The sequence below is a fragment of the Cuculus canorus genome, chromosome 6, assembly GCF_017976375.1.
Source record: "Cuculus canorus isolate bCucCan1 chromosome 6, bCucCan1.pri, whole genome shotgun sequence".
In the NCBI taxonomy this organism is placed as follows: domain Eukaryota; kingdom Metazoa; phylum Chordata; class Aves; order Cuculiformes; family Cuculidae; genus Cuculus; species Cuculus canorus.
This window is the reverse complement of record NC_071406.1, coordinates 5344216-5370407: the sequence shown is the minus strand read 5'-3', so window position 1 is coordinate 5370407 and position 26192 is coordinate 5344216. Positions and strand designations below refer to the sequence as shown.

The 26192-nt window shown below is 38.5% G+C and overlaps 1 protein-coding gene across 1 annotated transcript in view; it reads right to left on the bottom strand.

Annotated features, from left to right (window-relative positions):
* LRP1B (LDL receptor related protein 1B) overlaps positions 1–26192 on the bottom strand; it is a 722645-nt gene that overhangs the window by 527556 nt on the left and 168897 nt on the right. The window contains exon 2 of the mRNA XM_054070318.1: positions 21848–21973. Coding sequence (XP_053926293.1) covers positions 21848–21973 — 126 coding nt within the window. The remainder of the gene's footprint in view (positions 1–21847; positions 21974–26192) is intronic.

Here is a 26192-nt window from a genome sequence, read left to right as displayed (position 1 = left end):
TAAGGAAAATAAGAGACTAAAGCTGGAGATGCTAAAAGTGCCTTTCATGAAAACCAGCAGGCTTTATGTCCATCTGCACCGTTGCTCAGAGAAACAATTTCTGATGTATTTTCCGTTCTGTGACATCGCTTTTGTGTGCCATTTGCTGCATAATTAAGAAATCCAAAAGTACCATGTCACTGGTTTTAATAGAATTTATTTCAAAGCCATGCTTAGGCAAAATACCCATTATACCTACTAACATACTTCGTCTTCTATGCTACAACGTACTGTAAACAAATGAAGTAGCTGTAATTAGCAGCCGAATGTCTAGACATGAACTAAACTTAATGTTTGGTTAGGATGGCACTGCGGCAGTAGACGATGTATCACTGCACATGTATTATAGTAACCACTGTCACAAAAATTCTGTATGGATCAATTTAAAATAACCTTGTAAAGTTTAATTGCTATCTAACAGGAGTAATGAATTGAACAAATGTCAGATCCTAGTAAACGTGTCTTTTATCATAAATCAGTATTTCAAATACAATAATTATCCCATTAATGCTGAATGAAATGCTTATTGAGTGTATTTAGCATGCAGTGTAAGTGGTTGAAATGACCAGGTATACGTAATAATTTCATGACAGACACAGTTAAAAAAAAAAATCAATTTGAAAGGCAAATTATACTTGTTAAATAAAGGCACTATGCTGAAGATAAAATTTAATAGAAGCGAAGGTATAGCGTCTTAAGTTCACTTCAACAGTTTTTGAATTTACTAAATGAAAAATACAGTAGTAACCTTCAGCATCTTCCCAAAGGAAGAAGGCTCTCTGCCTCACTTAGGTTTAATTCTGTCTTGTAAGATAAAGAATGGAGAAGTAGTTGCCAATTTATCTAACTTAACAAATCCCACACTTGCCAAGTATGCTGTGATAAATAGCTTTAACTAGCTTCTCCTCATCTTTTTATTAAAGGACATGACAGAGAATTGTAGATTAAGTCTTCAGCTTTACTTGTGACACTTCATGGAAGAAAGCTGAAAAGGGCACTTTAGAGGTTTCATATGAAAAATACAATTAAAAAGGCAAACAAACAGCGAAAGTATATTTTACACTGAAAACATCTAAGATTTTAGAAAAGCCTTTAAAGCAAGCTAAATATTATGATCACTGAGCAATGCCATAAATAATCATAATAGTCTTGCTTTCTTTCTGAAATATGTTTTTACAGATTCTGTTTACCTGAGAAACACACGTGTGAGTACACTTCTGTCTCAGTCCGGTACACTGAAGAAAGTCATCCTTTGCTGTCATGTGTAAGAGGAAATCAAGACAAATGTACAACTGTCCCAATAAGTCAATTCAATATGCTCTGCACAACACTGCTCTAACGCTCAGATAAACACAATGACGCCCACAGTCAGATTAAAAGCACATCATCAAAGCTTCAGTTTTGTCTTCTTTTTGGTTGCTCAGCTCAAATCCATACACGTCGCTTGCGTAGGCTTCAAAACAACAACTCCTCTGCATTTTTCTCTTTTGCCAATCACTATAGCACGAGGTTTGCATCCTTCTGAATCAGTTTGCCTGCGGGCCACCACAAATATTGCAACAGCTTCTTTGAACAATTTTATGCTGTTGACATCAGTGAAAGAAATGCACGTATTTTTATTTCCTACCTTGTAAATAAAAGACTTTCTAAAAAGGTTAGGAAAGCTTAAGAGTGTGCCTCCTGCTTCATTAGCAATTTATGTGCCCCAGTAATAACCATTATCATTAAATCATTGTCATTAATCATTATTATTAAATGGTCCTTACCCTCATCCTCTAGACCACATTAACCAATCGTGCATCATGACATAGAAGGTTTTTCAACTCTTTCAATAAATTTTGCTCAATACATCACACAGGTCACCTGATGTTGTGAGGCATATTTTGCCTGATATAGAAAGTAAGGAGGTGTCCAAGTCAGTAGGCAAACTAATTCACTTCTTACCTGTTATAAACCACAACTGTTTTCCAACCATCGCAATAAAGTAGTGGTTCTTAGATGACAGTTTAAACAACCTTGTATCCCAAAAACTGTCACATGAATCTTGAAGTACATTATGATTAGAAGAGAGAAAGAAATATGTTGACCGGAATATTAGTGAATAAAGTTCAGTAAGTTGTGACTGAATTCCTGATACGATCAATAGTTTAATTATCTTATCGTTCTGTCATCAACATGACAAAAGCCTGGCAGTTGTTACAAAGCCCTCATCCAACAAACTGATGTTCCAGAATCAACACAGATTTGAAAGCCAAAGAAAGAAAACCAACATGTTTATGGAAAGCTATAAGCAAATATAGATGGGACAGATACCTGCCAAATATGAAGTCACCACAGGCTCTAATTCTGCCCACTCTATCTGACATTCAGTAGGCTTTGTCCATGTGTTTAGAACATTCTGAATAATGTTTTATAGGCCATTTGATAATGTGTTGCTTTAACTTTTAATTTGAAGTGTAAAACAAAAATATTTCTGGGAAAACAGTGGAAAACTGCTTTACTGATTCTTTTTACTAAATTTATCTGAATTATCACTTCTAATAGAATTTAAAATGCTTTATCTTTTAGTTATATCTACTGTGTGATACCTGTGACACCTATAACAGAGTACTCTACCAAGTACTCTCACTTAATATGAGATTCTTTTAACATATGTAGATCTACTCCAATGGATATTTATCCAGTACCAATAGTCTGATAAACACTACACTCCACAAATTTTATAATATTCTCTATTCTCTATAATCTCACTGGTTAAAAAGAGAGAGAGAGAGAGAGAGAGAGAGAGAAAGAAGAAAGGAAAAAATAACCTTTTTCCTCATTATTGAATAATGACAATTCCTGAAATAATAAAGTATCGCATATTTTAATATTTCCCTTCCAGACAGACCTAGATTCTTTATGTACCACTCCCTATTTCAAAACCAAGCACAGCTTATTTTACTGGACTTATTTAATTTTTTATTTTCTACTCAAGTTACAACATACTTCACAAGTTGAAGCTGAAAATTCTTATTAAAGAGAGGGGTAAACCATTTTTTTTTCCCTCTTATTCCTAGAACTTCTCAGAGTGGCCTTTGCACGCCAAAACCTGTGTATTTAGAAGTCTCTGGGAAGAGTGTGAAAGTGGCTGTTATCTTACGCCAAAGCTAATATTGCAATATGCTGGTCACATTTTTGTTTTAACTAAATTTCCTCAGACCTTTCCTGGATGAATGCTTACATAATAACATTTGCACTGTAAACCTGTTTTTTAATGACATGGGTGAAATAGAGCCCTTTAAAGGTTATCCTGTCTCTCAAAATATGGAGTGAAAACTCTTTTAGAGCAGCAGAAAGTTTCCAGGTGACTCGCATTAGAAAAAACAAACTATGAAACCCAGGGACCACTGCAATTCACTAAAATACGAGAAAATAGCGAGATATATTTCTCCTGTATTACAGAGTACAAAAAGGAAGAAGAAATACAGAAGAGATTTGAGGTGATACAAGACCGAAATGAGGAATTACACTCCTTATGAGTGAATTAGCCCATAAATAATAATTAAACAAATAAATGTAAACAAAAAAAACCACTAAACTTAAGGGTTATAATTCATAGGGATGGGCAGCACTGATTAACTCACTGGAGGTAACATAACGTTAAAATCAAGCTACGTTGAGTATAAAGCAAAGCCTGCGTGTCCCCAGTCTTACACCCGAGAACATAACCAAGCAGTACAGTTACCCTTCATCTCAAGACAAGCTCCATTTGCGCAGGGGTCCGCGCAGCACTGGCATCAATTCCTCCAGAGTCTGAGTCGGGTTGTGCCATGTTTCCACCACTCAAAGCATCGCCATAGGGCAAGCAGTTGCCTTGGCATGCAGAACCACTCTGGCAATCAGGCTAAATCCACAAAAAAAGCAAACAATTGAGGCTGTGTACCACATTGGCCAAAAAAAAAGAACCAAAATTACATCACTTCGCAAGAGTTTGCACAGCATAGCAAAGACCACAGAATCACCTCTTCAGAAGACAAATTTTTCACAGAAGTAACAGGTGATATCGCAGCGAAAATATTCCGAATCGACTATTAGCCTTCAGTAAATGGGGTATTTATAGGTTTTTAATTGTACATTAGTGCTCAATCAACAATATTTATATTGCACATCAAAGTGCAAGAATAAGAAAGGAGTGAGCTAAAACTGAAGACTTGGATTAGTGATCCTGTATGCCCTGAGGGAGTATAAGATCTAAATAGATGCTCACAAAGTAAATAAGATGCATTGACACTGGGGGAATAATGCCAACTGCGTCAGCAATATGACAAAGCTACTCTTCAGAAAATGCAAGGGATATCAGACTCCAATCTCAAAATAAAGTATGGAAACTGAAGGGATTTAATTAACAGACGGAACAATCCTGAAAATAGAGCTAAGAATGCCTCCAAGAAAAACAACCAACAGTCCTTTCACTGTACCATTACAAGTATCGTACCACCATACATAGCACTCAACGAGAGCTGCAATATATTAGAATGCTATACCAGGGGTTTATATTTTTATCTTCAGAAGTTTCCCTCAGAGAGTCTGTTAAGCATCAATATATCGGTATTAGAAATTTCTGTTTTCTTCCTGTAGCTTTTAAGTTCTGGTTATTAAAAAATATAAAATGCTTGTCTATTTGAATAAAAAGACAATTTTGACCTCACTATGCTAGTGTAAAAACAAAATGTGTTGTTTTGATATTCACAAGATGCCAGAATTAGCTGCACTCCACCTTCGCCAAAGCCCCTCTGGAGAGGGAAGAGAGGGGAAAAGAAATCAGGAAAAAAAAAAAAAATCCAGTTGCCAGTAGAGGGTTTCCACATGGAACTTCAAAACACATTGAATTTAGCACCTGAGCTCTGTAGACAAAGGATTCATGAAGCCCAGACTGGAAGCAGACTCAGCAGATAGGGAAACTCTTTTCCAACACCAGCTAAAAAGCAGGCAGTGACTGCCAGCGCTGCCGGGCAGGATGCGCTCCGCTATCCAGGCGGCAGTGGAGGGTGCCACACCGATTAGGGAGAAATCAGTAGTTTGCACAAGCCACACTCGTGATTTGCCCACCATTCCCTCTGTCTGGCACAATATGAGACAGAGGATTACGTCTTTGAGATGCTTTGGCCATCTATGTACAATGGCTGTTATACAGTTTGTTGCCGGTGAGCCACACGGAACGCTCGGAGCGTAGGCACCAAGCAAAGCAGGAATGCAAGAGACCGGCTTTAACTGATGACTGAATTGTCAATAACGAGTAATGGCAACAGAGTGAGCACTGCAGCGGCGTCACAGACCGGCTGTGCTGTGGGTGGCTGGAGGAGGCCCTAAATGCTTCCAGAAAATATGTCTACGCTACCACCAAGCTTCTTCATTTTGTCAAACCTCTCTCCATCAGCATCAGGTCTTGTACAACCTTCCAGGATTTCTAATTTTTGTGGTTTTTTTTACTCTTCATTTCAATAACAAAGATCCTGTGTGCCTTCAGAGGAGTATTAATGATGGAGAAGACCCAACCCTGAACCCTGTGAAAGCCATTACAGTTTGCTGAGAGTAAGTGGGCTGATGCCAGCTCAGTTTATTATCTCGCCTTTGTTTGTTTCCCTGAAAACACAACACTACAGTGAGCCAGGGGATGTTAATGTATTCCCATGCCAAGTCGCATTTGTTTTTATCGCCAGAACGCTGTACTTAATATAGCTGACACCTTCTATGAGGTTAAGACATCCTAATGAGCTCAGCACAACCATGCACGGAGTTCTCCACCAAAGATCCCTGCGTCGTGAGCAGTTTACTGGGGCGGGCATGGGTCCCTGTCCAAATATTACTGCCAGCTGCAGACTAACTAATGAAGCTTTAACAAGCTCAAACCATCTTGATAAAAAATATCCATCATTATAAATGACACTAAAGCGGGCACGTGGTGTCATAAGTTTACCAAGGCCATCACATGGTGGTAGGAGTTAGCTTTGCTGCTCAGGATGTTTCTATGCAGATAATGATTTTTTATTTTTTCATATACTTTTTATTTTGGCAATTTCAGTTGCTAAGAGTGGTCTTACTGTCTATTTGATGCATATATTCTGTATAAGACAAAATCCCTCCAACATCCTAGTATCATTAAATTGTACCACTAGTAAGCCTGTGCCCAAGAAGTCCTCCTACTCCTGGGCACTGAAACTGCATTCCCCTGGGCAAAGCCTTTAATCTCAACTTCAAGAGTACATACAGTACCGTCCCAGAGTAATACCAGATCTGCTTTCAGGCTTAACCTGAATCTGCGCACATCCCTGTGCATTTACAAGGATGGAGCTCCTTATGTGCTATATACAACTAAAAGTAGAATTGTTATAGAAAAATACAAACACATTTATGAGAAGGCTCTTTTACACTGCTCTAAGAAGAGAAAAAAAATCTTTAAATTCAAACATAAACAAAAGTACATCTGACGTAGTGTTCCCCCGCGCAGCCAGGAAAGTGTAAACAGAGCTCAATGACAAAGCAATGTCCCAGAAGACACAGCTACTTGATAGCAACCTTAAATCCAACGCTTTCTTTTGCTTTGAGAAACTTTTCACAAGGATCTTCAAGCACTATGTGTTTGTTCTTTCTCTTATAAGAAGTTACCCTCCTGTTCCAATGAGGCTCAGACATGCAAGGAGTCCAAATCTGGATTTTAAAAAAAAGTGAAAGTTTAAGATAATTACGGGTGCTGCATCACTGCTTTTTCTACACAATTGACTCCTCAGTTGCAATTTTATGCATCTCTCAGCATTTTTCTCCGCAATGGAAAAGGAAAATTCCTCCTGACATGAAGTTTTTCAGTTATTTACTGTTGAAAAAAATCAGATTGAAAATAAAGTTAAATTCTCTTAAAAAGAATCTCACAGTATTTTTTATGCATTTAAAACTGTAAGCCTACTGGCAACTAAAATGTGACCACAAATACAACTGAGTCATGTTAAAAAAAAGAATAAACATACCATGATGCATAGTTTTATGATTTACTACAGAAAAGCAACTGAGCTGTCTGGATCACTGCAATTTTCTCTTCCTTCCTAGGCTTGGATCACTTCCAATTAGAGCAAAGTATCTCAATTAATTTGAAAACTAATTCCTTTTAAAAAAAAAAACAAAAAAAAACCCCAAAAAAGTATAGACTGCAGACAGGCCTAGAAGATAAAGTTGGTTGACTAAGAAAAGCACTCAACGCCACGCTGTGACTAAGCGTTTGGCAGATCAGGCAGGGGCAGGTGAATCACGAGTGCGAGACTGCATGTGTCGCTGTCTGGCAGCAGCCGTTTGTAATCCAGGCTGAGGTGTAAAGGTTGCACAGTTTGCATTGACCTGTGTAGGCTGCTAGGAGACATGGGAACTGATTAGATCCTGTCGCTCCTCCATCTACAGTTTCCCCTCACGAGGCCAAGGGCTCTTCCTCAGCCATTTGTCCCACCGAGGCTCTCCATGGCAGCTGCAGCACATCATTGCGCCGGCATTAGCTCCGCTCCCTACATTACTGAGCTGAGGATGCATTACAGACGCTGACCGCAACACCACTCTGTGCTGTCACACCTTTCCAGCTACCATTCCTGATAGCAGCAAGCCAAAACACAGAGAGACCAGGTCTTGAAGGTCAAGGAATATTACATGTATCATTTCAACCTATCATCAGCTCAAAAAAGAGCCAACTACCAAACCCATTTTTCTTTAAGCTTGGCTTAGTCTAAGTTCACCTTGTTCTAGCTTATTAAGAAAGATTTCTCTATTTCATGTAATTCCAGCGCTTCTAGTGAAATACAAAAGAATGTTAAATAGAACATTTAAATCTATATACATACGTGAACCAATTATTACCATGATTCATAGCAAATTAGCTAAGTCCCTTCCTCCAGCAGGTTTTTCTGTGGCAAACTAAAGAACTATAGAATCATAGAATAGTTTGGGTTGGAAGGAACCTTAAAGATCATCCAGATTCCCCCCCACCATCATGGGCAGGGACACCACCCACTGGTTCAGGCTGCCCAAGGCCCATCCAACCTGGCCTTGAACACCACCAGGGATGGGGCAGCCACAGCTTCCCTGGGCAACCTGGGCCAGGGCCTCACCACTCTCATGGTGAAGAAATTCTTCCTTATGTCTGGTCTAAATCTGCCCCTCTCCAGTTTGTACCCATTGCTCCTCTTCCTATCCCCACAAGCTTTTACAAACAGCTCCTCTACAGCTTTCCTGTAGCCCCTTCAGGTACTGGAAGGTCGCTATAAGTCTTCCTCTGAGCCTTCTCTTCTCCAGGCTGAACAACCCCAACTCTCTCAGCCTGTGCCCATAGGGAAGGTGCTCCAGCCCTCCGATCATCTTTGTAGCCTCCTCTGGACCCGTTCCAACAGCTCCATATCTGTCTACGCAATGGCTTCTTTTAACGTTCCCGGTTAACTATACGATTAGTGTGAATGATGCTCATGAACAATGAAAGGAGCACTTGGAGAGCAGCCCTATCTCCAAATTCAGCACCAAAATTGTGCTCTCACAAGCAAAACCGGACAGTTTGAATGGTCCTTGTATTGATCTTCTGCCCAAGTATGCATTCTACCTTACTTATATATGAACTCATTCTCCCTCTGATCATCTCCCATTTTTTGCTGCTTTGGTGACCCATTCCTGCTAAGCCAAGCTGAAAACTGCAGGCCAAGTTCTTGTTTGTCTGCAAAAAATAAATATCAGCGGGAATTTTCCAATTCGGGGCTCAGTATTCTGAAGTATATAGAAAGTTCATTGCATAATATTTTCTGTCAACAATACCAGATGCATTTCCAGTACAAATAATTTGTGGGATATTTATGTATTGGCGTTTCAAATTAACAAACATTTTTATATCTTAATCTTAATTATATTTTCTATATTTTTTTTCATCTGAGCAAAGGTTAAGACCACCCCTGGCCCCTTCAGTGGTGTTTCTTCATAGGTTAGAAGTCCGTTTTAGGTCAGTGTGGAGAGCTTGCAGAAAGTGAAGAGCACATAGCTAAATCTTTACCACAATATAAACTGATGATACCTAAAACCCCAAATACATCATTTCATCCTGCAGCGTATCTCCTTAAATTTGAGCTCTAACCTCTAACAAATGCTCACGGTGACCACAGAATTTTTCTCTGTCATACATCCCATGGACGGTTTTGGACAGGTAATTCACAACAGTCTGTTCCTGCAGCCTGGACACAAGAAGCACAGCTAAAAGGCAAGAGACAATAACTCCAAGGACCAAACCCTAATGCACATGTGTAGAGAAGACACCGTTCATCACCTGAATCGTTTCAAAGCCAGTCCTGTTTCCTAGGCTGCTGAAAATAGTTTGCCCATATACAGTAAATATAAAGATCAAGGTTCTTGACATGGTAGATTAGGTTCTCTTCTGCACATTTTGCTTGCTGTATAATTTAATCATTAACAATCTTTGGGCCAGTTCCAGATAAAAATGTCCTTAATGTCTTTTTTAAGACAGCATTTTTTTTCCTCTGTTATTAAAACCTTTTCAGGTTATTTTTTTTAATCGCAAAAATTTCTCACTGCCAGTACTAGCAATATATTAATTATTTAACTGAAATAAATGCATCTGTTAATGTGTTTAATTAACCATACAAAGCTCTTTATTTGATGTTATTTGTATTTAAGATTTCCTGTTTTCCCCTAAGTATTTATTATCCAAGGCATGATTCTTCTAATCTTAAATATACTCTGGGACTAAAGTACTATTTTATATCAGTGTTTCTCAGTTGCTTTTATCATGAATAGATATATTACAAACCATGTTAATGAGCTGTTTAGTATTCATATATTAGACTTTTCCTCATTTTATATGGAAATAATACTATAAAAATTCTAAGAATACTAGCTTTATGTGCACGATAATGATGAGATTCAAAGCAAATAAGAAGGAGGAAATCTGTGGTGGCAGTGAATATGAAATGGATTAGTACATCGTCAATGTGCTTTACATTGGTATAAAATTATTAAGTATGTAATTAAGTAGGATCAATTGCACTGTTTGTTTTTGGGGTAACGTTTTAGCTATTTTAGATGTTTCATCTTCAAGCATTTAATTTCACACTTTAATGATCTTCTTGTAATTTCCTTCTTCTGCTAGGAAGTCACATAGTCAGGATGTGCCTGAACTCCTCTGCATATCAAGAAACGACCAGGGTGGAAGGCCAGGCCAAAGTCATTGCAAACGAAGATACGAACAAGGCAAATTAAATAATTTCGTAAATACAAAAATAGTTCAGTTCAACTGACCTTATTCATCAGTTGCATTCAAATCACCAGGATTGTTAGCAGGAAAGAAATTATGTAGTTCCTTGCAGCAACTGCAGCTTTGACCCGGCTGACCTCAGCGACATCTCCACTGCAGCCAAAGTGAAATTAGATTTGGCATTATAGGAGCCTAATGAGTAAAGTCGTCAGGCTTCAGTACACTTAGATCCACATGCAGGTCACAGAAATAAATAAAAACCTAAAAATCTGGCTTTGGTTAAGGTACAGAGAGGACTGTTCTCCAGCATGGAGAGAGAACTCACTACTGCATCACTGAATAAACCCCAACTGTGAAAATGTCTGTTATTAAACCAAATTGTCTCATTTTGAACAGGGAAATACAAATCAATGAAACAAAGCATTTGTTATTAGGGAAAATCCAACATTTGAGTAGGTTCCCTTATTAATTTTATATGCTGGACACAGCATGTGCTGCCCCTGCGGTCCCAGCTCACCGCGTGGTCGACTTCCCAGGGACTGAAAGCAGAGCTGTAGCCACCACCAACGCTACCGATTGAAGGGGATGTAAAAGTTGGAGACAAATGCATTGGGAGGAAAGACAGCAAGAGGCACTATTTATTTCACTGAAAACACAGAGAAGATAGAGCATTACTTTAATTAAATCTTTTTTTTTCTTTTTTGTACTGAACAAGTATCATTCTTTCTTAACAGTACAGCAGATGTCTATTATTGATACTATCCATGACTTGTACTCGGTCTTTTTTACTTGAACTTACCTATGGGTTTAGATTATGAAGGTCACTTGCAAACTAAATTACTTCTTCCACTTGGATTTTGTTACAACACTTAATAATGAAAAATAAGTTTGCCAAATCTTTACTTTGAAGTGACTCAAGTTATTGCAAATACATTAACAGCTATACCTTCTGAGAAGCTGTGCCTTTAATGAGGTTATAAATGTCAGATAAAAATTAATTTAGTATTCTCCGTGAGGAAATCATATACACAAATTTGAGTCCAATCCTATAAACACCTGTTCTCATGAGTAGAACTCACTTAAAATTATTTCACATTGGGTATATTCAAGTTTTACATACAATTTAAGACCTATTTCTGAGGGCACAGCTCACAGTCCTAAAAAGTAGATGCACATTAATGTTTGATTTATTTTTGAATAATCTAAGACGAAGGCATTAAGCAATGCAGACGTTCAAACGTTTAATTTGGCACAGTTAACCTTCACCCAGAAGTACAGAAGTATGAGTAAACAGTGGCTAAAACATGAACTTTCAGGATTAGACTCGTATATCCATAGATTAACATAAGGAACTAAATCCTAAAGGAGACTTTTGGAAATGAAATCTTTTCCATCATTTCCTTTTCTGCTTTATCAAAAGGCTGAAATGTAACCCAGCTGCACTCAGACCACCGGCCTCAGTGAGTAGCACTTCTTTGTCAAAGTTATGCATTATTCTATGTGAGCAGAGGTTTTTGTCTGGCATTATTTCTTCACCCATAGCAAAGTGCCCCCTTTGCTGACTCAAACTACTGAGCATTTTAACGCTAATAGCACATCTCAATTCTTGTTTCAAATCACAGCCCTATTTTCAAAAAAAAGCAATTTTACTTTTCTTCCAGAAAGCCATCTGCTTGCTAATGAGAGTTGTTTTCATCAGTAATTTTGAGAAGAAAAATGGTTGTTGCACTTTAACACTTTTTAAGTGACAAATAAAGAATACCATCAGCCCACTACTTAAACTCACTACATTTCTCCCAGTACAGGACCTACAGGCCGTATGTATCATTATAATCATAAATGAGTATTTGTAACGAGGTTCAATGCAACTGAAGTCCACAGTGAAGCAGCACCACCTTAGATAAAAATCTCTCAACAAGAAATTTCATCCATACGATTGCTGTAATTTATGAATTCCTGCACTGTCAAAAATTATCTTTTTATACCAGCAAAGCCAAAAAGGCTTTTGATTATGCCATCTACTTAGATTTTTTTCTAAATATGTTGTTTTGTTTTTTTTTTTTTAAATTTGATCAATGCCTAATCAATAGACAATGCTGTCATGCAGTAATTTCCCTGCCTCCCTTTTACCTTGTAGCTATTCCTGGTAGAGTGCAATGGCAGCCTAACAATCAAAGCTCTCGCAATCATCTTGATATTTGGCTGAATTATGCTGCTTAAGGTGCATTTCCCATTTCCCAAAATACTCTCTTTTCCTGACGCTATTGAACAGTGGTATCATAAGACAGCAAAAGACAAAGGACTGTTAACAGTAAGATAAAAACTGAGATAGAAAATGAAAGAATAAGAATTAGGACGCGAGTGAAGAGAAAAGAATGAGCTTTATGAGAGGGGAAATGGAATCTGTTTAGGATAACGACAGAGGAAAAATAAAAGAACACAGAAGATGAAAAATAGTTTTCATAGTAATTTCAGTAGTTTTGTCAGCAGAACGAAAAAGTCAGAAAAAAAGAGTGGGAAAATAGTAAATGAAGCCACAGCGAGGATTAGGGCTAAACAAAAAAAAAAAGGAGTGAAAATGCTGAGCTGGAGTGCAAGGGGTAACGGAAGTACAGAAAACCCCGAAAGACTTGCAAGGACTTAAGTATGAAAGCAAAAATGAGAAAAGAAAGTATGCAATAAAATTGTTAAACTGTAAAAGAGAATACAAATTAAATGGATTACAGACAACTGTGCATGGAAATAGGGACAAAAGCCTCATGGAAAAAAGGCCAGATGTATACATATCAAACTAAACTAAAAAGAAAACAATCCCACACTGCAACCTCACATCCTTTCGCTCCATCGCTTGCCTGATGAACAGTTCCTGCCCCACTTTTTCAGGCAGACAGGCAATTTCGCCTCAGTGAATCTTATAGATTCACCAGTACATTTTCTTTCAACCACAATGTTACCTCTTAGCTCATCACTGGGGTCTCCTTCATTGACAGTGCAGGAGACACATTCCTCCTGTGCATCTGTAGCTGAAAGACAGCCCAGGTCCAGCCTACGATTAACACTGAAACATGTCTTATTTGTGGCAAATACTGTCAAGATGGTCAACAGGATGGGGGGGAGGGAGGGGTGTCATTAGGTTAGACTTAACAGCCAGCACAACCTCATGAAAAGAGAAATCATGCCAAGTCTTTCCAGCTTTTCTTTCCACGCATGCACATCTTTTAGGTGTAATTTAAAGTTTAGCTACGAAAATAAAATTGCTTTGAGTTAAAAACCTAAACACAAAGTCTTGGTCAAAGTATGAATTACTTTTCTAAGTTTTTCAAAAGATTGATCTTTTCATTTTCTTGTCTTATGAGTATATATCCCATTAGACCTGCTCCTGTGTAGAAAGTGCAATTTTAGCAAGCAATTAATCCATAAATGAGCTGTTTCAGAGTTTTAGGTATTGGGCATCATCCTTCAAAGGCTCTATCCTGGCCTTGTATTATACTTACATGTTTCCACAGACCTTAAAAGAGGCTCATTTTGTCAGCAATCATTTAATTGAATTCCCTGTGAACCACTTTTGGAAAACCATGCACAAGATAATCAGCCATAGACAGAAAAAAGAAAAGTAGTATTTCTAATGACCATGTAACTGAGAGAATACAATGACCTTGAAGTCCTTCAATCTGAACTTCTTGTTGCACACGTTATTCCAAAAGATAATACGCATCCAGAGAGCTTCAGAAATTATACTTGTTCGAACCTTGACCTCTTGCCAGGGATGCTAAGCTTCCCTGCAGCAACAACACTGTGATTCCTTATGTAGTTCTCACTGTAGACCAGAGGTTCTGCGATTTCAGCACTACCACCCCGCCCAACACTTTGAAAAATTTGCCCCATGTAGAAAACAAAAAAGAAACATAACGCTGCTTTTTATGTTCTCAGATGGTGACGTAAACTGTAGCGCTCTTCTGAGCACAAGGGAAAATCTTACCTTGAGATCTTTTCATATTATGAGCTCAAAGCACTTATAAAATAGAGAAATTATTCTTTTTTTAAAGTTTTTAATCACCACACAGATCTCACACTACGCATTTTTAAGGAGTAAATCATTACTAGTAAACCAGCAATGAGCTAGCCTTACAAAAACAACTACTGTTGTATAATAAAAGTTAATGTAACTATTCTGGTAAGTTGTAAATAATTGGTTATACATATACAACACACTAACTTCAGAATGATAATGAAAATCTATTACAAAGTCCTCAACCATTATTTTAAGGCCATTATGTTTGGCTGAAACAGGACTGGGAGTAGGGTCTGTGTAAAGGACAATTTTAAGAAACTCTTTATATTTCTGTTATCAGTTGGACAAACTTCCACCTTTCTCTTGCAAGATTGCTCTTGTGTTCGGTATGGTGTAAATTCAAGTTCCCACAGTGTAACCTGGCTTTAATACGATACAGACAATAGGTGTTCAGTGTACCGTGGCAGTCCATAAGCATCGTGTTACTCATCTTTCAAATATTCTCTCTTACGGATCTGGTCTTTTTATCCTACTCCACTTCCCGTAGTGATCATGGACACACAGAACCAGAAACTTTATTACTAAAAATTTATTAAAAAAAAAAATAATTCAAGCAGGCATAAGCTTTGTTATTCCAAACTTCAGATGGCAAAATGCCACGCAGCTCTAAGCAAAAGCCACCTCCTTCTGGTGGGACCCATCAGCCCATGTTCAGCGCTATACTCTCATTCAGTGCCACATCAGCACATTCGCTTGGCTTTCATTTGCCACAAGCTTAGATACATATATTGGTTGTATAAAAGCAGCCTGTATAATATCAGGATCAGACAGAGACAGTAACTGAGGCCATGTGCCAGGCACCAACCCAACTGCTCATTCACTCCCCCCTCCAACACAGCATGTGGGAGAAAATAAGATGGCAAAGCTCATGGGTTGAGATAACGACAAGGAGATCAATCACCAGTTACCATCAAGAAAAACATACTTGAGTTTAGGAAGAGTCATTTAATTCTAAGCTGGACTGCAGTTCCTGTCAGAAGAACGTGTTCCAGCACAAACTCCTCTACACAGGCCACAGTTTCTTTAGGAAACATCCACTTGCTCCATCCATGGTCTCCCCATGGGCTGCAGGGGAATCTCTGCTCTTGCACCCACAGCACCCCAACCCCTCCTCTTCTTTTGACTTTGGTGTTCACAGGGCTGTTTCTTTCCACACCCCTCACTGCCAGACAGCTCTTTCCCAAATACATCTTCCTCGAAGGATGATCAGCGTTGCTGCCCATCCATGTCCTGCCCTGGAGCCGCTCTGGAACTGGCTGGACGTGTCCCACACCAGGCAGCCTCAGTGTCTCCTCACAGAGACCCCCACAGGCCTGGCCACCAACATCTGGATACACATACCTGGTCCAAGTCCAAATAATAATAATAAGTTCCACAGTAAGGTCACAGCCATATGTTTAATCATACCAAATATTCACAGCCGCTCACACAGAATGAACGAGCTAGAGAATGAACAATTCAGACAAGGATAACACACGTATTTCAGTAATTTGACAATGTGCTTCTGTCTCAGAAGTAGTATTACCGTCCGTTGGGAAATCATAAAAAGGAATTGCCTCTAAATGTTCTCTAGAGCTACAATATCATCGCTTATATGTGATGTGGCAGAAATTAAGTGCAAACACACAAAGGTTATTCCCTGGCCCGAGATGAGCGTTCCCCTGCACCCAAAGATGGGGCAATCCAGAGGGAAAAGTGAATTAGTGATGAGAAACATAGGAATATTTCCACAGTACGAACCCTCTCAAGAAGACAACTTGGCCTCATCAGCACTGGTCCCAAATGCCACAGTAGAACAACTTGAACTCTTCCAGACCAACTGCAATACAGGATTTGTCTCAATGGGGTGCTTCTCTATAACCTTTCAAAAATGCTTAGAGGGCGTGAACACCATTAACATTCATCCTTTCCAGACTGTTTGCTCTAATATTCGGTTAACTACCAGAACATCAGCAATCCCATCACACCAGCAAAATGACCTTTCCTAGAGGGGCAGAGCACAGCAGTTTTCCCAAACGACACAGTAAGGAGAAAGGAGTTCAGAAGCTGAAGCTACGGAGGTGTTCACTGCAGGGAAAGAGGGCAGAAAATGTTAAACTGCCTTAATGGGACTGAGTACAGCAGACCTGACAGTCTAAAGGCCACAACACAGGATGGCAAAAAACATCTGTTATAATAAATACATCTTCATGCATCTTTTCTTTACCAGCAGTTACCCACCACAGTAAGTTTGCCAGGGTAAACTTCAAGGAGACCTTCAGTTGGAACAGTGTTTTCTTTCAGGTCTGTAACAATGCTATCAGGAAAGTTAATCCTACTCCAAAACATTCATCTTGTCCTGTCAGAAGCACTTCTTTTCACCAGATAACATAACACCATGGCAATACTGCATTGCTGCCTTAAGCATTTAACTTAATTTTATGTAAAGTAGCAGAAGTTTCTCAAAATTTATGGACATCTGTTACTTTGTTGTGGTTCACTCCCTATAACAACTTTATAACTTTTTTACTCTACTGATATGATTCAGACCGAAAAAGTCAGTACGCATTCATCATCTCAAATAAAGCTGCTTCGATTAATATGATCAGTAACACAGTCAAGTATCCGGCTGAAGAATAGGTGTGAGCAGCTATTAGACACAGCAGATTCCTTGTTCCATAGTAAATGGAAGCGATAACACAAGATCACATTTCCCTCACGTCCAGCATTTTCTTCATTTACCTTCAACATGGTAAATGGAGCTCATCTTCAATGTACGCAAGGTATTTATTTATCTGAGATTTTCCAAAACTACTTCAGATCAGTTTGGTAACCTGGCTTCTACTGAATTTCAATGAATCTACTCATAAAAGAATTAGGAGCTTTAGGAAATTTAATCTTTATTGTTTCATACTACAGGAGCAACATCACATCCAATTATCTTATCCTTTGCTGGTAAAAGAACTACAATTGAGGCACCCAATTAATAATTGTTAAGCTTGAGAAACTAGCCTTATATAATTAGCATCCAGAGAATGAAAGAAGCTATTTTAGCAAACAAAGTGAGACACAAGCCTTTAAACAAGTTATTTCTGGTTGCTACATTTAATTTGCTCCTCCAACTTCATTTTAATCATGGTTATAGAAGATGATATTCTCTTAAAATCCTAGAGAAATATTATTATCAGAGATAATTTCAATATGCTATGGTAAGGCTACTCAAACTTCAAGAGGCAATGACCATTCAAATTTGATGATTTGTTAATAAAAACTGGGGTTCTTTCAATTCAGGACCAGTCAGCTACAATAAACTGCGTGTGGCATGTATGCAGTCATTCCGATAGCATTTAAGAAAACTCAAATACAAGAACAGTGCCAGGAGAACAAAGAATGAATAGTTGTGGACAACACAAAGGAGAGAATTGCAGTCTGGCAGCGTAGAGCGAGTTGTTTTCAGAATGTTGATGCTGTTAAAATAACTGAGCATCAAGTAGTTTCACGTCTTGGTAGTAGTAATTCTCATACTGTACTGTTTTTTTTTCCCCTCTCATAAGATATTCAAGATATTCAAGCAGTACTTAGGGTCACAGATATTCCTAATAGGCAACTGTACCATAACTAAGCACTGATGCCCGCAACACGCCACTGACGGATAACAAAAGAGCTCAGGGTATACTTGTGCAAGACCTCAAGGCTCTCTTCAAAGGGTAAGTATTAGGCAGTGTTACAGCACTTTTCCTTCTTCATGGCTAAGAGACAATAAACCAGCTCCTGCTGGAACTGCCGTCGCACCAAGCATTACAAAAACCAAACATAATCAACGTGTACGGTTCCAGAAGGAAACTAGAAAATAAGCAATTTCTTTTTCCTGCTCCTTTGTTTCACCTTGCTTTAGCACAAAGCATTCTGACAGAGAAGAGTTTGTGAACAAAGATTAAAAAAACAATATGCAAACCAGACAAATCCTGAAGCTGCAAACACAAAAAAATTCTCAATTACCAAGTGGATGGAGTCATTTGCCATTATAGCTTGTAGATCTCAACCCTGTAGGACTCTGAAGAGGAAACAAGGTAGTAGTACATCAAATCAAATATTTAGGTTTCAGAAGTCACTGATATTCCATAGGTAACGATATGGCTTATTTAAAGATACATATACAAACTCCGTTTTCCACCAGTATGCAACTCTTGTAATTGTACCACCAAAATAGTTTGGCAGATGAGTCTACAGACAGTGTTAGAGGTTTTTTTTAAGACTTTTTTCGTTTTTTTTTTTTTCTTTTTACAGTAAGGAAGTCCTCTAAACATTTTCATCAATCTCCAGGCCAACAGCTATCTGTAAAAGTCAAACACGTCTGGCCAGATTCTGGGGCATCTGATAGAGTTCTATTGATTTCAAGTGAGCTTGCTGATTTATTCTACTGAAGAACCTAACATCATCCGATTAGGTTAAGCAAATTGATTTTTGAATCCTGACTATTTGCAAGAATGTTATAAACAACCTAAGGACTTAACCACCCAAGAAATGATAGAAAGCACTTGGTCAAGAGTATTATTAATATTTTTTTTAAATCAATATTCTTCTGAACAACTCACGAACTAAAAAAAAACAAAAACAAAACAATTTGTTCACTAAATTACAAATTACTGGATCAGGTTCTTTAGTACTATAAAATGCAGAAGCTCCAGGGAGAGTAGAAAGAATCACAGCTGCTAAGAAAGAGGGGAGAGAAGACAAGTACAGGTACTGTAGGAATTATTTTTTGGTTTTACAAAGCTATTTGTGAGATTATTTAGTGGAAGATGGGAGAAGTAGAAGAAGAGATTGGTGATGGAAGCTGTCCATTGACTCAGAAGAACACAGGCAGTGACAGGAAACCTGCATTATGCTCATTAAAAGCCCACGAAACCAGTGGCTGTATAAAGCCCAACCTTTGCCAACACAGACACTGAATTCAACAACTAACAGTGTCATTTTTCTGCCCTTTCCATCTCTTTACTAACACTAATAAAGGGACTAGATTGTATGATTTCAGGTGGATTCCTTAAGAAATTACTTGATCTAGTCATATTACGTGTGTTTGTAAAGTCTAATAACTTTCAGGTTCCATTGCAAAACCTAGTTAAAATGCTACCAGGAGAGAGCCCACAAAGATATTAGTTCCTCAAAGTTTTCTGCAAATAGATGGTTGAGCGATGAGACTAGTACAACTTTTAATATTCCCACTGTGGGAAAAGATGGAGCATCAGAATTTCTCTCCCTTCAGACACCTTGCAATCGCTGTAGGTGAGAAGTTAAGAACTTCCACTTGCCGGAAAAGCTTTCATCAATGCTTGTATGTTATTATAACCCAGAGAATCATACTACTAGGCACAAATCCACGTGGGAAAACAAAAAAAAAATCAAACTCCATTTGTTTATGGCTATAGGAACAACTAACAATATCTGTCAGGCTACATCAAATAATTCATTGTTAGGTAAGTCAGCAAAAAGCTGACAAATAGATAATGGAAGGTGCTGCGTACCCTACATTACCAACACAGACTTCAAATATTTCATGAGAACATTTTTAAGGTAGTTTGTAACTCCTTACAGATAACTGTGATGCAAAGTATCAGCAGGAAAATCCAAGAACATTATATTCACCTCTAACAAGAAACAACTTACCTGATAAAGTACATACATATATTTCAAGAAATACTACATTTGACAGCAAATTACGCTGCTGAACAAATACAGAACCATCAAGACCAAAATATAGTTGTGGGAAAGTTTTACCCAGCACCCCAGTGCTGTTGCTTGGTTCTCACACAAAGGTCTGAGGCCGAGCTGAACAGCAAAGGTGAATCAGGGCACCAGACCCACCACATTTACCATCTCAGCCTTTAAGTGTTGCCCAGGCACCACATTAACCAGAAACTCATCAGCAAAGGGCTGTGTGAGATGTGCACGCGTAAGGATTCAAACATATTTCTGCTCCACAACCAGAAAAGCAACGATGCCAACTCTTATCTTTGATGTAGGACAGCCTAAGTAACGCATCCTACAGAACTGTTAGCATTTGCAAAAAGGAAGGTGTTTCCAAGAGGACGAGGCTGGGTTGATGTCAGGAAGAGCGTAGGCTTGTTTTCCCACCACATCGCTCTTTCTTCAAGCCATCAACAAACTTCAAAAGTTGTGGTTTTAATATGCTGTGACTTCGAATGGCACCACTGAACACAGATCATCTAGTCCAAAATAATACACATGCAATATACTGGGAAGAAAATACTTGGGCATCCAGAAAGCCACTGGATCTGGATCTATGTGTTAAATGTTAGGAGGCAAATTAAAAACTGTGTGTGTGAATGCTTTTGTGCTTTTATCACTACATTCATTACTTATGAGAAAAACTTGTAACTGCAGATACTAACGCTATGCTTGAAAATATTGCATTAGACAGTAATCAATCATCAATGCAGTCATAAAAACTTAAATGCACCCAGTGCTTCCCATTACCGCATTTTTGTTTCGAGAGTCCCAAGAGTTTCAAAGGTGGAGAATCAGAGCACCCTCACCACAGCCCCGGAGGCAATTTTCCTATCTGTTCCAAAGAACAAACGGTGGGAGCAGGAAGGCTGCAATCATCAGTGCGATGTTTGCCCAGACAGGAACAGTTTCCAGACATCTCGACTTTCTATCCCTCATTTTAAAGATTACAGTCCTAAATACTGTCTGATGTTTGATATTTTCTTTTCTTTTTAGCAACAAACCACATTTCTAGCCTTCCTGATTGCCAGTATTGCTTTGATACAAAATACAGGGTTCTTCTCCTATATTAAATGATTATTCTGGGGATAAATCAGGAGATTTCCTCATTTTCCTCTGAATGCAGGAAACAAGGCAACATTAAGATTTAATATCACCTCATCAATAGTCTACAAGGCTGATAAGAAAAAAGTCCATGAGGTTGCTACTCCGGTCTTCAGAAACTCTTAGCTACATTCGAGAAAACAAGGTCTTTTATTATAATTAAACATGTTTTATTAAAGCTTTCCCTCATTTTCCTTTCTTTGCTTCTTTTCCCCTCATAGTTTTCACATCTTCTTTCATTTCTCCCTTTGATGTTTGCATGCTTTTCATACTTTTATTGAAAACATTTTGCACTATTCAGTTCCACCCCACCTCCTCCCCTCTTTTAGCAGAATACATTTTTCCCTGTGCGTGACACTGCCTCTGCCCTCGCTACAGCTCAGTGAAAGGACAGGGAACATACGTTCTGGCAACAGTGTTAATTACAAAGTGGCACACGAGCAAAACACCTCCCATCTCTTCCATTTCTTTTGTCTCTCACCTGCAAAGTGAATGTAACCCGTTTCCCTCCCTCGATTCATTCAGGATTTATTAAAACAAAACAAAAGAAAGAATACATTCTTTCAACTATACAGTTAATACAACTATAAAGGTTACTGCTAAGAGGAAGATGAAACAAGAGTGGATCCTTCTTTACTTACATGTGTCTAAAGATTCATCAGAATCATCGGGACAATCAGGCTCTCCATCACACAGCCAGTGTTGGGAGACACAAGTCACGCGATCATGACACTGAAACTCTCCTACGTCACATAACTGATGTTCTTCTGCAAATGAGAATGGTTTAGAATGCAATGATTAAAAATGAAGGAAAGCAAAGTGGTACAATGTAAAAAAAAAAGTGAAAATGAAGTGATTCTGAACTTAGGTATCAAAGTATGCAATAGAAACAACGGGAAATAATAACTTAACGAGATATCTATGCCCTTCCCTAGGCTGTCGAGTCCTAATATCCCACTTTGGTGTTCCAGTAGGAGCACCTTCTAACTGTTCCAACCCAACCAGACGTGAACAGCACTAGCAAGTAGAATCTTAAGAAATTCTGTGTTTCTCTATTTCACTGTGATGTAAATCTATTCACTTGATAGAAATCAGCAAGCTTTAATTTCATATTATCAGCACCCCCATTTTCCTCTCCTATCCCAGATAATATTTGCAAATTGCTGTTTCGAGTAATCAAATTTTCAAATACGTATTTTGGTAAGCAAAGATTTTTTTATATTAACATATAGTTTTTACTATTTCTTCAGATACATATTTTAATTCTCAAATCCTATCTCAGTTTATATAAAATCTATTTTATATTTCATCTGCCAAAGTTCCCAACAAAGCATTTAGTTATCAAAAGCCAACGTTGAGGCATCTTGAAAACCTGAGTCCTTAAAAAGAGGGCAGTTTTGGAACCCTGGCACACACAAGGAGCTTGCTGCATTCAGCCATTAAAGTGTGACGTACTTGAGATCTAGAGTTAATTAGCTCAAGACTACTCATTAATTAATATAAAACTATTTTAACATTAGTTGAAGCTCACAAAGCCTCTGTGCAATACGTAACATTAGTTTTATCAATATATAAATGACAGTAGTGCCTTCAACATGGTTACATTGCAGATCGCCGGGAAGAGGTTTTTTGATTACTTTCTCACTGATGTAAGTGAGAAATAATTTCAGTGAAGCCAATACTGTTACAGAGAGATAAAACCAGGTATAAATAAAGGAGAGAATTAAGCTCAATTCCACTTGTAGACCTATCCATCAGTTTAGTTCATATCGAAAGCCAACAGATATTGTTACTTTCTTATCACTATGAGAATGCTGTAAGTTGGTGCCCCGTACACCGCCAGCTTTGGTGCCCGCCAAACTGAGTTACTCTCTTGAAAGACCTTTGTTGCTGCAACTTGTGATTAAGGGCTTAGGTTTTTCAAGAAGCATTATGACACTGGTTTCTTAGTCTGATACAACAACAGGTATTACGATAACAAAAAACCACTGTTCCTCAGAACAACTCAACTGGCCTCTGAACACAATATCTGTTTTGCAGACGCCATATACATGTTGCATCGTCCAATCGCTCTAATATATACTACTAAACACCCTTGTAAAACTGCCTGCGAGCTTCAAAGGAAAACTCTTACAGTACAGGTTTTGGGACATCTACTTAATATTACTCCAGCAAATAACAAAGGGAACCTTTGTTATTAGGAATGAACCTATCAGTTCATTCGTGCACACCTCATTTCCAAGGTCAGTCTCTAAAACTATCGATGGCTGGAGTTTCAAGTGAGATCAAGGCCAGGCTGGATGAGGCTTTGAGCAACCTGTTCTAGTGGAAGGTGTCCCTCCCATGGCAGGGGAGTTGGAACTGGAAGATCTTTAAGGTCCTTTCCAACCCAAACCATTCGACAATTCTCAAGTTGCAACTACTACGCAGACAGGCTTCATATTGCTTAACCCAGCTACAACACCGCATCTATAACTGTAGGAATCAAAGCGTTTTTGTTACATTTTAATCCCTTGCATTTACTACAACAACAAACAGCGCTCAGTCCTTTCAGTTGTCTATCTTTGGATAAAATGAGTGACTGCATAATTAGAAGTGTTAGTTTGCATGTGTATGGAAGTGGTTTTCTTAAATGTTTCAGGGAGATGATTAAAGGTCCTGCTTTGAAAGCACTTCTTGGAAAAACATCTTGGAAATTAGAAAGAAGGAAGGAGTTTAAGTTTCAGCATTTCAAAGATACATGGTAGTGTGAGCAAAACCTGTTTCAAGAGCTGTTTAATATTTGTTTTCTTGAAATCCACAGTAAATTTCTGTTTCTTTATGGAAAACATTTACTACAGTGTAAAGTATCATTTTTTGAGTAAAACACGTTTCTTTGTAAAAGACCTGGGAATATTAAAACTCACTCAAAAGTAGTTATCTATCATGTCCATGTATTTATATCACTCAAGAACAACTATTTCTCAGAGCAAACAAAGAGTTGAAATGGCTCACTTAATGAATTAAGATTCATAAAATCAAATTACTTCAAATTAGATTTTTTTTAGTTTTTTAATAGATTTCTAAACTGGCAGCTAAGAGGAAAAAGTTAAAGAATAAATAAAAAAAAATGTAAATTTGTGAAAACACTTATACAGTCAAGTTTACGCAAGTGGCTGGATCTACATGAACTTAATTACCTACATGCAAAATACCTACAGAAAAAGAAACCTTGTTTCTTTCCTAAGTCTGGTCAATAATCGGGTAAAAGGAGAAATCAATGCTGTCATTTATGTCCAAATCTAATACTCCCAGCCTAATTATATACTGCACCAAGGAGAGACCAGTGTTAGGAAAATCACATTTGAAACCAATGAAGAATTTCAGCCTAGTTTGTAAACAATCCTAACAGTGATGCCAATGAAATCACTGTGAAATGTGCAGAGCTGTTCTTTTGTAGGTTTTTAGTGCAATGTCTATACCAAACCCTGTCCATAAGCCCTGTGGCTTTCCCAGAAGGAACCCTAGGAGTGAGAGATGAAGCTGGTACAAAAAAAAAGATCCCATTGTACATAGTCCTTAATATCACTCCCAGAAGGCCAACGGTATCCTGGGCTGCATCAAAAGCAGCGTGGCCAGCAGGTCAAGATGGGGGATTCTGCCCCTTTATTCCTCTCTTGTGAGAATTCATCTGGAATACTGTGTCCAGTTCTGGAATCCTCAACATAAGAAGGAGACAGAACTGTTGGAACGGGTCCAGAGGAGGCTACAAAGATGATCGGAGGGCTGGAGCACCTCCCATAGGAGGACAGGCTGAGAGAGTTGGGGCTGTTCAGCCTGGAGAAGAGAAGGCTCAGAGGAGATCTTATAGCGACCTTCCAGTACCTGAAGGGGCTACAGAAAAGCTGGAGAGGGGCCATTCGTGGGGATAGGACGAGAGGGAATGGGTATAAACTGGAGAGGGACAGATTTAGGCTTGATATAAGGAAGTATTTCTTCACCAGGAGAGTGGCGAGACACTGGCACAGGTTGCCCAAGGAAGCTGTGGCTGCCCCATCCCTGGAGGTGTTTAAGGCCAGGTTGGATGGGCCTCGGGCAGCCTGAGCCAGTGAGATGTCCCTGCCCATGGCAGGGGGGTTGGAACTGGATGATCTTTAAGGTCCCTTCCAACCCAAACTATTCTATGATATCTTCCCTGGGAATGTAGAATTTAAGGCAGAAGTAAACATATTGCTACACTGCCTTTAAATCAAAGGCCTTTCTCCCCTGCAACATCTCCTTATGCTTTAGACTTCTATCAGGAATAAACATCCCTCTTCTCTGAGTGTCAACTGCCAGTCAAAACCCATCCAAAGAGCGCTGCTGCCAGCCGTAACGAACAGGAATCCAATGGAAACATCTGAAACACCATAAATGCCTGAGTAAATGGCATTCAACCAAGAAGCTATACGGAAAAGAGAAGTAACCTACCACCAGGCTCAAGGGTAACAAGTGTCTGACACAAAGAACTGATGGGAAATAAGATATCAAGAGCAACATGGATACAGCAGTCACTGAGCACCACTGTTGGTGATTATCCCCTGCCTGTCAGTGCACCAGGTTCTTCTAAAGCTGTCACGTGTCTACACAAATAAATCTTACATTTGTTCTTATTTTGGGCAAAATATATGAAAACAGCCTAACTAACTGGACATAAACAAGTTCTGAAAAGCTATTTCCTATATGGCGCAGATTCCAGTACACGTGCCTGGAAAACAGGCTTAGTTTCTACTTTAAAAAAAAAATAATAATAATAATTTAGCTATTTCCATACAATTAAATTCTTGGTTTGTATTTTATGCGGCAGAACAGAAATTATGGAGATCTGAGCTTTTTATGCTCTCTATCTCAAGAAAAACCTAGCAGAGTGAAGAAAAACACTAACTTAAAACACACTTTGAAAAATAGATCTTGTTTAGAATAAAGCAGCTTAATATTAGCTCAGGGTTTTATTGGCTCTGAAACTGC